This window comes from Drosophila suzukii, chromosome 3, assembly GCF_043229965.1.
Source record: "Drosophila suzukii chromosome 3, CBGP_Dsuzu_IsoJpt1.0, whole genome shotgun sequence".
Taxonomy (NCBI): Eukaryota; Metazoa; Arthropoda; class Insecta; order Diptera; family Drosophilidae; genus Drosophila; species Drosophila suzukii.
Genome location: NC_092082.1, coordinates 78,255,177 through 78,268,122, shown reverse-complemented (window position 1 = coordinate 78,268,122; position 12,946 = coordinate 78,255,177). Strand labels below are relative to the sequence as shown.

Here is a 12,946-nt window from a genome sequence, read left to right as displayed (position 1 = left end):
TCACTAGGCATACATAAACATTAAATTAATAAAATAAAATCATCCCAATCACAATACGTGTAATGTTCAGAAGATAATTGGTCCTTTGTTTTTATTATAAACGTTTTAAAATATTATTGGGTGAAAAAGATATCTAAAAGTCTATAGTTAAGACTCTAAGCTACATACAATTTTAATAGTTTAAACAACAATCATTTTGGTTTAATTGGGAAAATACACCACAAGATCAAATAAATCTAGTATTAAGAACAAGTGAATTCGCGCTATTAACTCAAGTCACTATGAAGAAGCATTGTCATAAACTCCACTTCCAGACTTCAGAAACATTCTGATTAAGTTTCAAATTCCTTAACAGGGCACTGATTAAATTTAAAATTCCTTCGGATGATGCAAATGGAAAATAACAAAAGAGAACTAAAAGGGAAAAATTAATTCTGCTCTCGCCCTGTCCGCTGCAGATTTATGTGGCACTTCTATAAATAATTAAAATTTTAGATGATCACCCCTTGCCGCAGGCGAAGTGCACCATTTGCTAGCCCATTTAGACGGGGCATGTGACTGGCATGAAAATAGAAATCGTTCCTTACAGAACACAACTAATTAGGAAAACACATTTCCAGGGTCCGTCCGAATGGAAAATGGCTGAAACGCTCGTTTCGCCGTGCTTTTCTCACCAAATGTCCGTCTGCAATTACGGGGCATTTACATAAGCCGTTCATTAAATTTTATTGCACATTTCTGCTATTGTAAATAAAATGTCAACAAGCTCCGTGGCGTCGACACATTTGCGATTTAAATTAAAACAAATGCGAAAACCCCAAAACCACCGAGAAAGAGGCGGCGGACCAGACTTTGGTGACCACACAGATCACAGCCAATTTCTATTTTTATGTCACGATGATTTCTAAGATTTTTTGACAAAACAAACGATGAAAACAGAAATCATGGCAGACGCGGCCAAGTGAAAGAATGCGGTGGCCCAACGGAATGGCGGAATATTTTAAAATAATTACGTGCTTTTCGATCCCGACGAGGAGCCACCTCGGCGAAATAAGTTTAATGTTAATTTGATTGCGCTTTTATTGATAGTAAAAACATTTATGCGGCATACAAAATGAATTATGAATGATTTGGCGGACAGTGAGGCGTTGTCAACGAGCCAGCCGAAATTATACATATTGAGAATCCGATTTCAGATTGCCGATCGCCTCTTCAGCTGTGACGATCTCGTAGAATTGCCCAATAACGCATTTACGTTCGTTATTATTTGTATTTTTACGGTTGTTTCCATTTTGATTGGACTTAATTGGGCAGTTCGTTTGGTTTCGAAGAACAAGTTATAAAATGTATTGGCTCATCATTCCGACCGGACAAGCATTATTAATTTGAACTTTTAAGTCACTTTTTTCACTCAATATAAATTAGCTAAGTTTTTAATTTAATGATATTACGAGAACTGACGGTACTTGCTGAACTCTTTCTAAAATTGCTAGGTGTATCCTAAATGTTTTCAAAAAATGTTTAAGAGTTTTTTTTATTAACTCCTCATGTTAAATGTCTTATAGCATTATGATAATAAAATAGTAATTTTTTACATTTTATATTGAATACTCTTTAATTTGATAAGCAATAATTAATCTATAAGTTATATGAACCTGTGATGGTATTTTTGCCCAAAGAAGTTTAAGGATATATTTTAGTCGAACCGAATTTAGATTCAAGGACATCCGAATGTCCTTTACCGGGTTACTCTAAGGGTTATGCGATTTGCACGGGCTGTATTACGGGCATTACAAGTCCAGCCGCGTTTTGAAGTCCTTGAGTTGCGCAATTAAGAATCGCAAGGCGTTTGTGTTTTTTACGGACAGCTGTCGGACCTCTACCTGTTAGCCTTTTTCCAGGGAATATCCTTTCTCCGGATGCAGTTTTTTACGCAGCCAGTCCTTGAAGGTCGAATCTATTAATAATCATTTCCCAAAAAATGCAACCGGTTAATGGCTTTGGCCAAGGTGAACAAGTTCTCGTCTTGTCGTTCTTGCTTTAAAATGATAAAAAACAACACTTTAGCGAATCGATAAATTAAAAAAACTGCCAGCTTCTCCGGAGATCCAAAGGTCCTTCTGGCCATGTTTTCAGCTGCGGATAGAGTTTTTTTTTTGGTTCTGCACCCAAAGTGAAGCGGTTAAATGGCGGACTTGGGCCAAAAAGGTTGAGGAGGGAGACGCAGGTCTGCTGGCCATAAACTCGGCAAACAAAAGGTGAGTGGCCGTCGTAAAACGCGACAACATGGTGTGACATTCTGTCGAGCCTGCCCGCTTCCATATTTTTACCATATCCCCGGCAAGGGTTTTCGAGAACTGGTCACCCTGCGACTTTTGTTTGCCATTTTATTGTCACTACTCGAGGGGTTCCCGAAACGAAAATCCGGCATTTTATGACCCTTTTTGCAATTGGACAGTTTAACCCTTCAGCAGTGGAAAAAAGGACTCGGAAGTCCATCTGGATTCCTTCACTCCCTCAGCCACGAAAGGCGTACACACATATTTCGTGGTTCTGCTCCTTTTGATTGTGATTTATGGGTCGAGAATAACCGGAAACCGAGAGTGAAAACACGCAATTCCGCGCAATTGTTGTGTGAATAAAGGATAATTCCAAGGCGCAGAAGCCAAGTCGCAGATATCTTTTAAATATGTATGTACACCAAGCCGTTCAACAAAAAAAGCCCATGTGTTTTTAAAGGGAAATAAATCTGGGCATATCTAATGAATATGGAAACGAGTTGCCCACCACAATATGAAACTTGCTGACATGGCGAAGCTCAAACATGACTTAAAATAACCATATTCTCCTACAAAAAGAGCAGCATTTCATTTGCATTTTGTCATAAATTGCAGGATTTCTTGGTGACCTCGGCATACTGTCTTCAGTTTTTGCAGAGTTTAAAGTTTATAAAATATTTTTATTAAAGAAATCACCACAAAGGTATTATTAAAATCACCCAAACATAAAGTATGTAAGCTTTTTTGCTCCGCACTAAAATGTTAAATTTTAAGCTCAGTAATGTTTTTTTTGTAAAATATTGTTGTTTGTCTCGGAGTCTTGAAAGCTCTCCGCCGCCTATGTGAGACGTCTCAATCGCTCCACAAAGCACCTGTAAAGTATGCTGAATGGTCGTTCAGCTGAGTTAAGTGATGCTCCCCCCTCTATCTGCATATGCATAATGTGGCCAACTGAATTGCTGGCGGGGCGTAATCACGACTCGATGTGTGGCACGCGATGTGGCCGCCAAAAACGGAGGTGCCATTGCCGTTGTCGTTGCCATTGCCCAGTGGCAGACTTTGTTTCGCCGCGAGCGTTGGCCAATTTATTTTCGCCAAGATAATCCGCCGCATAATTGCACTGGGAGCCAGACTCTATCCATGTGGCCAAGTCGCGGCCCCCATAAATTTCCAGTTCCGCCTGGCAGGCATCAGACTATGTCTAAAAAGTTTCACTCAGAATAAAAGAAAAATCTTTGGAAATTTTAAATAACGAAGGATTTGTTTTAATAATGTACAATGATGTATAATAATGCACAATAAAATAAACTTAGCTTCCTAGCAATATTCTTTAAACATGTTTCGGGTTGCTAATAAGAAACCATTTATTAAACTATTAATAGCTTTTCTTTTGTTAAAAACCAATTTTTGTTTTGAAATAGTTGAAAGCACATTACAAATAGGGTAGTTAAAAATACAAATATTATTGAGAAAAATTAACAAACCAAATACATTAAAAAATTGTAATAAATAGTTCAACAGGCCGAATATAATTTATCTTAAGATTTGTTTTCTTTGCATCTCTCAAAGTTCTATTAATTTTTTCTATGTGCACTAGGGGGACAGTCGCCATGTCCGGCTGTGCGCATAATTGTCGTGCGTCCGCTCTAAAGTCGCGGCCAGTCCTACAGTAAAACTCCCTTTTAATGGCCGCCGGCGATGATAAGGCCGCCGAGTTTATGGCTCCAGATAGCAAGTGTCAGCGTCACGTAAATTCGCCAGCAACTCTTTGAAATTAGGGAACCTGGTCCGCGGTTCCCAGGGGGTTATTAGCCATGGTTTTATGGAGTTTATTGAGAGAGGGATAAATAGTTTCTGTGTGGGATGCTACCATTTCTGTAAGATGCACCATCTTTAATCTTTTTATAATTCATTCGGCCCTTTGTCACCCATTGGAATTCAATTCTCCAATTGAATTTCTTGGATTTCTCGGGTAGCCCGGCAATAAGTCGGTCAATCGATAATCGGATGACTATGACCCAGGCATTAAATGACAAAAACATCGCATTAGGGCTGGAAAGAGTTCGACCTCCGCAATGACCGCATGGATGAGTCAAAAACATAAGATGCACTTGAAAAAAAAACATTTTTAGAACATAAGTTATAGGTTTTTGAAATTCTAATAACATTAACCTATTTTCAATTCAAGGAAAAACATATAAATTAATTTTTTTGAATACCATAAATATTTTTGTCAGGTTTTTACATTCGATTTTGGATGTTTAAAATTGTATAACAGAGCAATAATTTTCAATAAAACCTTGAATATATATTTATATGTATACCAAAGTGCACCGATTGAAAGACCAAAACAAGCAAATTTTTTTACAGTGTGAAAACGGGTTTCGGGCCTTGACACAGACAAAGAAATGAGCCCAGGAGAAATGCGCAGGGAGAGAAAGGAGTTGTGCGCAGCTGAGGGGATGAAATAGAGTTCGCCCTGGCAAGGGCTCATTTCAATCTATTTATGAAAAACCAAAAGTCTTTGAGACAAGCCAAACGATGGCGGTGCAGAGGCGGTGCTCTTATCACGGCCATTTGCCTCCGCCATTGCACCGCCAAAGTGGTTGATCCGGTTTACGGAATCCCCCTACAAATCCCCCAGAAACCACTCTCCGTTGGTGTGAATCTGTCGGTGGCTCTTCGGAGACTCATTTGAAGGGACAAAGGTCACCTGAGTGAGTCTGTTCCATCGGACAAATAAGTTGGGCCCCATCTGCCCCATCATTTATGCCCACTTAGTCCAATCGATTCGGAAACAATTTGAAACCGAAACATGCAAATACTGCTACGATCGCATTGAGTTCAGCAATTAGCGTCACGGTGGTCAATTCACTCCAAATGCGGCCATTATACGAAATTAACTCGATTTATGCGCCCAATTAGACCCCTTGTAATGGAGCATGTTTTGTGGAACGTTTGCAGTCGCACTTTACAGCGAATTAAACTAATTGATGTGGTTCGAGAATTTCCATTATTTTAATTGCATTAAATAAAATGACAAGTTTTTCCTTGAAGTTTTAAAAGATTCAAATGCAAATGTCTAGTAGGCAATTTAAAAGTTCCACTTAAAGTGTTGTTAGCATACGTTTGATTGATTAACAACAAGTATTTTTTATAAATATCTTTAAAGGAATTAGTAAAACAAGATGTAAAATTCTACATATTAAGATTATTAATAAAACAATAAGATTAATTAAAGAAATATTTATTAAAATATATAGAACATATTTTAAAGGCGATTATTCTGTTGTGTAAGAGAACATTAAAAATATTCATAATATGTCTATGATTAGAAAGTCTAGGAAATCGAGAGTTTCTAAATCTCGAAGTGGATAATTAAGAGCCAAGTTGCGCACTTAATCGATCGCCTATTTCTCTTGTAATCCAGCGGATTGCTAGAAAACTTCAAGTTCCTTCTGTAGACGCCATTTGAACTTCTAGAAGCGCTCGCATTTCGCAACCAGATGCGGCGCTTTCGATTCTCCGCTTCTCAATTTCCCCCCAATTAGCGCCACTCCCTCTTTTTTCAACGCCCCCGGGCACTCCCCCTTTTAACGAGGCCATCACCAGTCGAGTCAATTTCTGGCGATTCGACTATAGGCCATCGGAGCTGGCGCAAAAATCTTTAAATTGTTGCAAATTACGTTTGAAAACGTGCCTTTTCGCGGAGATGCATCCACGGGATTGCGGGAATGTGCGAAGATGCTCGGCGATCGTGCCGCCGCATTTGAGAAGAAACTCATTGGCCAGCACTTCATTTTGCTGGACACTTTAACGAGCCCAAATACAAATCACTCACCAGTGGTTCTGACCCGGGGCCAACGAATGCGAGAGTTACGCAAAACCATAATTAACAAACATTCGGTGGAATCCGTTTTACGAGCGGCACTGCTCGAACTTTCTGATTTATTCGACTGTCTGCATGGAGAAAAAATGTGTTAGAGTACGAGATCCTAAAGAAGTTACTGATAAAGTTCTACAGAACTAATCATGATTTAAATCTGTTGAATTACAAATATTGGTCACTTTGTCAGGATTAAGATTTACCAACTGATATACAAAAATGTTGAAAAAATAATTAACTTAGAGCCTAGGCCAATATAATTGAAATTTCCTCACAGTGTACAAGAGGGATTGGGCGTATGATTTATCCGAGTGGTGGAAATCGTAGGAAATCCTTTCCACAAGTCACATAACTCTTTCCACCGGCTGATGGATGGCCGCGTCTAATGAAGTCGTCGGGTCGTTGTCACCATACTTCCACAATTTGTTTGGGCCCAAAGTCTATAGATCGCCATACGTGACTGCAACTACGAATGGCATCCAATGAGCCCAGTTAGCCGGGCTGTACCTTGGTGACAAGGGCTGAGATTTCCACCGACTATATTCATCGAGTCGATTGCACTGTCTGCGTTTGAATACGGAAAGTAATTTGTAATAGAATGGTTGTACCTAATAGGACACACTGCTGTTTTCCTTCGCCAATCACCTTTAGGGTAATTTCCTATTCATCAAACCAGAGTCAATGAAATCGCTAGTTTACTGGTAGTTCTGTGATGGATTCCTAGATATATATGTTTTATTTCCTTTAGGCAAAGACACGCGTATATGACCAAACCATTCATATTTTTAATGTTACAACGTGGAACTACACATCTTTGGTATAACTTTTAACTTAAATAATATTTCAATGTTAACCGATGATCCGTTTTAGTTTAAACCGCCGTGCAACTGAGGCTTAAAACTAAATATTCCAAGTGAGCGACCATAACTCTGATTTGTCTTTACCACACCCATTTCATTGATATTTTATCCATCTAAAAAAAAGGCTGGCCCGAATGTCCTGCGCCTGCCTCTTAGCCAATAATGACGTAACCACGAGCCACGCCCAGTTATTGGCAATAGCGATCGTTATCGGACCTCTCTTTCCCCTAGCGAAAATGCATTGCTATCTCTATCTTGGTTGAATTTTCCACTTCGTATCCTTTGAACTGCCTTACCGACCCACCCCCTTGCCAAAATTAGTGAGGACGCATGTACACTGCTTGCACTGCTTGGAGGCCGAGGGCGTTAACTGGTTAGACGTTGTTTCAGCCAACGGTATATAGATGGCGCTCCGGTGCACTGGTCATTCACAACTTTTCTCCGGTAATTTGATGGCCAACCCGCTTTTTGTTTCTAATTGAAGTTTTCCATCTGCAACATCGGCCTTTTCGTATCTGTATCTACATCCGCATCCTTCGCGGTGCGTGCGCCTGCGTTTCTACTGCTCCACAACAACATTTGGCCATATTTTACCGCTTTTAAGCAGCGCGTAAATACTCACGCTTACTGCAAGAGTCCATTAAACGGTCGTAAAAACTTTACGATTCCCAATATGAGATTCTCTTAATACGATTTTTTATGATATTGAAATCTCCTTTCGCAGCGAGCCCATCATCGCCCATCTTTCGAGTCGAGAGAGACCATCTGAGGCCCACTCGCCTCACTCCTGCAGCTTGCTTTTCCGACATTTTTCCAGCTGGGGGAAAGCGGAAAAACTGAAAAACCACCGCCGCAGGTATCATAATGGCCTCCCCTCGCCAACGGGGCGTATGCGTGTGTTTTAATGTCTTGTTGAGGCCTATAAAACACCCTCGTCATCCCGGTCGATGACGAAAACATGTCGATGTCGATTTTCATTCAGTTAGCCATGGCCAAGGAAAACATTAGGGGAGCTAGTAAATTAATTTGAATTAAATTTTGTAGACCTTCCAGAATTAGGATAAAAATAGTTAATCTTTAATTATAGGTTAAGAGAAAGAATCTTCTGTTTATTGTTCTATTAAGCACAGTGCTGCTTTCACGTTTCAGGAACTAGATTTTTAAGAACCGCCAGAATCACCCGAGTCGTCGTCTCCGGAATCCCCGGAATCATGAGAACTATCTTCATCTTCATGACCTTCAATTGTGATACACAGCGAGATTATGAAGAGACTTATGCACAAAACGTCTTGTCCTAGACACAGGGCACCCATTGTATATTCACCCATTTCGTATTGTCCATCGATCAACTTTTGAATGTTAATCAAGGAGGGAATGCTGGCAAAAATCGCAGACATATTTATATGAACACCGAAGATAAAAAACCATTCTCACCAAAAGGGGCGCGTACACAATAGGCCTGCCGTATAAAGTGCCATCAATATGTTTATGTTTGAGGACCTCTGAAATATTCGAGGATCAAAACACATCATTAAATTAATTGCGTACATGCAAATTAAGGCACCAATAATAGATTTATAATTTTTTGAGGATGAGTATGTTGAGCCTTCATAAAATAGTCCCGAAAATGCTGATGCTAAAGTTATTATCAGGCTTATCTGTAATGAAAAGGATTGTAACTCAAATCGGAGGATGACTATATATACCAACCGCCACGATGACAAGAACCCTCCAGCTGAATTCACAGTGATTTGAATCACTTTCACATGGAATTTCACTATCCGGAACCGGAGGAGTCATTTCCTGCAACTTGTTTTCCTCGCATAGTAAACCATCCTCTGACCTTTTCCCAATATTACACACTTCAACTCCCCAGTTCCCAGTTGAATAGAGACTCTTCATGTGTAAATATTTTGGAATTAGATAATTGCTTTACTTTTGTGTGTCAAATTCAGATATGTTAAGTGTGACTTTAAACTCTTGGAAACAACATCTTACATTATATATTTAATTGATTTTTTTTTACATTTTTCAAATTGTGTCTAGTCCTAACTCTATAACTATAACATACTGTTAAAATATTTTTGCCTTGGATATAAGGTTTCTTTGTATATAATGAATTTAATGGGGTGGTCATTATTAGCTAATGTAATATTCGAAAATATTTTCCAAAAGCTCACCATAAATATTTCTTATTATATTTTTAGATTACAAACAGCTTGCAAAAATGGTAAGTGAAATATGCTGTTTATATGTTTATGTTCATCCTTTAGACTTAAGCCCCAGACATGGCCCTCTATACAATACAATCTTTAACCAACATACATATTTATTGATGGTGCAATTTACAAGGCAGTGTATCATTTGTGCAATTAAAATGCAATAAAAGTAGAGGAAAACACACGCAGACAGACGGGCGGACATTAGGTGTGCACTCGTATAAATTTTATTGAGTAATTCGGAGGTGACTCGAGATCGCTGCCGCTCAGATGACGATGGCACGGAGACCCAGATTCGGGGTGACCCATAAACCCGACCGCAACGGGGATTAAAAAATGATTGCGTGAGAAGGCATTTAGTAATCGTGGAAAGAACTCATTCGTCAGATGAAGGCGATCTGGAACGGGAAATGGGACGGGGACGGGGAAACCACGGCCAAACAAGCCGTAAACCGACGCTATAAAAGTGTATCAAATTAGGGAAAGAACTTGATGTGCAGGGACTCTTTTTTTTTTATTTCCACCACTGAGCCGCACTTTCCACTCGGGGCGAGTCTCACTCAATGCCATTGATTTTATGGCGAGTGACAATTGATTCCGGTCTCATTACTCACTCCTGCACTCGCCTCCGAGCCGAAATACTTTACAGTCTTTACAGTCTTTTTATGGGCAATTACTCCTGTCTTCTAGCGGCTTTTACGATCCGCACTCAGCGCCGAATTGCACTCGCAATGCCAATAGTTCCCGAGGCCGGGGTTGTGGGAACCAACGAAAGGAAAACTGGCTGCCAGCTTGTTAACCGAATGGATTTTCGAGTGCGCCACGAATGCAACCATAAGTGTGTACTGTCTGACCAACTTGTTTGGCCATATTGTGTCGTGAAAGTATGTTTATAGCGCAGAGAATGTTCGTAGGTAACCAATCGGCTAATAATAGATTATTAACCCATCTACCTGCAAGCTTGCTATCTGTTTAAATCTAAGTTATAAGGTAATACAGTCGGTTGTTAGCCACTTAGCTCGTGCTATAAATTAATAATATATTACTATGATAAAAAAATCAATATTTGTAATTCATTTAATCTTTAGAAATAAAGCCAAAATAACATTCACCAGTAAGCAAAAGCACAAACCATTCGAAAAATGATTGTATCATGTCTAAAAATTATTAAAACAAACAAAAAAACATTTATATCGAACTAAATTTTATTATTATCAGTTTAAATAAATACATTTTTGTAAGGACTAATAAACAAATTATACTTGTTTATAGAAAAATATAACTGTTATGTTACAATATGAATTGTTAAACAAACTGTTTTGTCACATGTCAAGCCATTAGACTACTTTACCTTTATGAACTATCATTTACCCATTCTTTAGAATAATTTTGACTTTATTGTTTTACAAGTGTTTCCCTTCTTTTTACGCCTATTTTGTTTTAGATACAACCTGTCGCACCAGAGATTACAAGGGAGCTGTTTCTTTTATGGTTTGTTCCGCTTTTGTTTAACGGTCCTGAGGATCACACGCAATCCCACGCAATCCACCACCGAAGTCAGAAAAACCCGACTCAACGCACAAATCGACTCAACCGAAACTCGACTCTCATCCCCCGGCAACTCAAAATAGTGTTTTATTGTTGAAAATTACGATTCTTTTATTTATTTACTTTTTTCTGCATTTTCTGCTGTTCCCTCACTCTCACCCAGTTTCAATTTTTATATGTTTATTACGATTATTATCGTTTAATGGGGCTTGCTCGCTCGTTATGTCTGGTTTTGTTATTGTTGCACCAGTAGTTGTGTCAGACTAACGTGTGAAGTTGTTTTATTATTTGTTTTGATTATCAAAATGGGCGTTTTACATTTTTCCGGTCGTTGGGCGGCCCACCTGCCACGGGCCCACAGCTTATAGCCCATATCCCATCACCCCGGGGCAAGGGCAGTAAATCACAGCCCGCTGTGAGTGGCTGAGTATCTGGGCAGCAGTACACTCATAAAATTACAATCCTTCACTTAGGGAATTCCCCGTAATTATTAAGTGGTTATTGAGACTTTAATGCTAGTAATTAAGTCCTAACTCCTCAAATTCCTGTATTCATATGTGTTGCTATAGCAGCCAGTTTGATTTCATATCCCAGTTCATAACTTGAAAGAGGAAAGATTCATACAAAATCCAAAGTCAATGATAATTTTTTCCAGTGCATGAGTGAATTCGGTTGTACTCAGTGTTGGCCACTCACTCGCACTCGCCGTATGACCCATAAACATAAACCAAAGTGTGGCAAAATGTTTAATTTGGAATTTATGAGCAATTAATTTTAAAGCACTCGCCCGGCCGTTAACGCTGTTTCAGCCCACCCTTGGCCATAAAAGATTTAACAAGCCAGTGTGCCAAAAATTGATTGTTTAGCCAATCCGTTGATTGATCAATTATTCAATTGTTATCGCCCAAGATTTGGAAATCGGATTCGAGCAAGAGCCGTAAAACTACGTGAAAGTCAATTAAAAAAGAATTAAGTATTTAAAAAGCCAGGTGAGAGGCCATTAAACTGGTAGAAGCTAAAGAATTTCAAATATTTATGTTATTCAAAAGATACTATTAAATAAGGAAAATATATGATTTGTACGACTTTAACAACAACGAAACATAAATGTAAGAAAATAAGAAAATATATTGTGATGTTTAAACTAAATTAAAAGAAATGTAAAATATATTATTATATTAAAACTTTTACACAAAAATAAAAATAACAACAAAGAAATATTTTTATCTCAAATTTGTTTAAGTTTATTTCAGACAAATAATTGTTTCTTGGAAATATAGATTATGGAAATGGACAAAACTGATGTGCGGTACACATTTCAAAATATTTTTCGACAACTTATACACTAATGACAAAGTAAAAAAATTAATCAAAACCAAAACTAAATTCTACTTTTTTTGTTAAAAAAATGTTTGCTTAAAATATTTTTATATTGTGAAACTTATTTATAAAGTTAATAAATATTTTTTGTACTTCCGAAAAGTTTTAGTTCAGCATTTCACTCAATCCCTATCCTTTTTCATTCTCCCTCTATCCTTTACAATGTCAGATAGCAAAGTTCTCCAAGTGGATAAGTTAAGAAATTGCAGATTCGTTTTATTTCCGCACACATTTCCCCTGGAAAGCGGGAAGGCAGTTGAGTGGAGAAGGAGAGGGGAGAAATGCTTGTGTGTGTTGTCCAATTCCAATCGTAAATTTGAAATTTTTCATAAAAATGTCATAACAGCAATTCCAGCGACAGAATGAAAAGAGAGAAAGGAGAGGCGGACAAAAGGCGGCGGCCGAAAAAGTGAAGAAGCAGAGCTGACTTTTTGCACAGTCGGCGTTTTTCATCTCCCGAAATTTATGGATTTTTCGTAATGCCACTAGAGGGTGGGCCCATAAAAAAATGAAATACAAATTTCGGCTAATTTGTATCGAAAGGCACTCACTCAATGGTGGCTGCTCAGAATGAATAATGCACGGTAATTCGAACAACAATAACATTTTGCCAAACAAAGCATAAAACACTTAAAAAAGCATAGCACTCAAAGCGGGGCTCAAATAGTTTCACTCAACTGCCTCATTCTCACGTTATAAAGAGGCAAATTAGGAGAGCACTTAAAAGGCACTCAAATGGCGCTCGAAAAAACTCACTCAAGCGAGGCGAGGCGG

General features: G+C 38.5%; 1 protein-coding gene and 1 long non-coding RNA gene across 5 annotated transcripts in view; one reads left to right on the top strand and one right to left on the bottom strand.

Annotated features, from left to right (window-relative positions):
• LOC108019994 (uncharacterized) overlaps positions 1 to 11,387 on the top strand; it is a 103,482-nt gene extending 92,095 nt beyond the window's left edge. For 2 of the 4 annotated variants that reach the window (XM_065866291.2, XM_065866292.2), the window contains one exon: positions 10,689 to 11,387. Coding sequence is in view for 2 of the 4 variants with exons in the window: in XM_065866292.2 (XP_065722364.2) it covers positions 10,689 to 10,875 (187 nt within the window). In the remaining 2 variants the exon portion in view is untranslated. Of the gene's footprint in view, positions 1 to 8,174; positions 8,312 to 9,232; positions 9,256 to 10,688 lie in introns of those variants that run through there. The other 2 variants (XM_065866293.2, XM_070996522.1) reach the window with 2 other exon arrangements.
• Positions 8,263 to 8,988, bottom strand: LOC136117089 (uncharacterized). Its single transcript, XR_010654351.2, has 3 exons — positions 8,736 to 8,988; positions 8,460 to 8,683; positions 8,263 to 8,402 (listed from the first exon to the last, which is right to left on the bottom strand). It is a non-coding gene; the product is annotated as an uncharacterized lncRNA (long non-coding RNA).
• Positions 11,388 to 12,946: the final 1,559 nt, after the last annotated feature.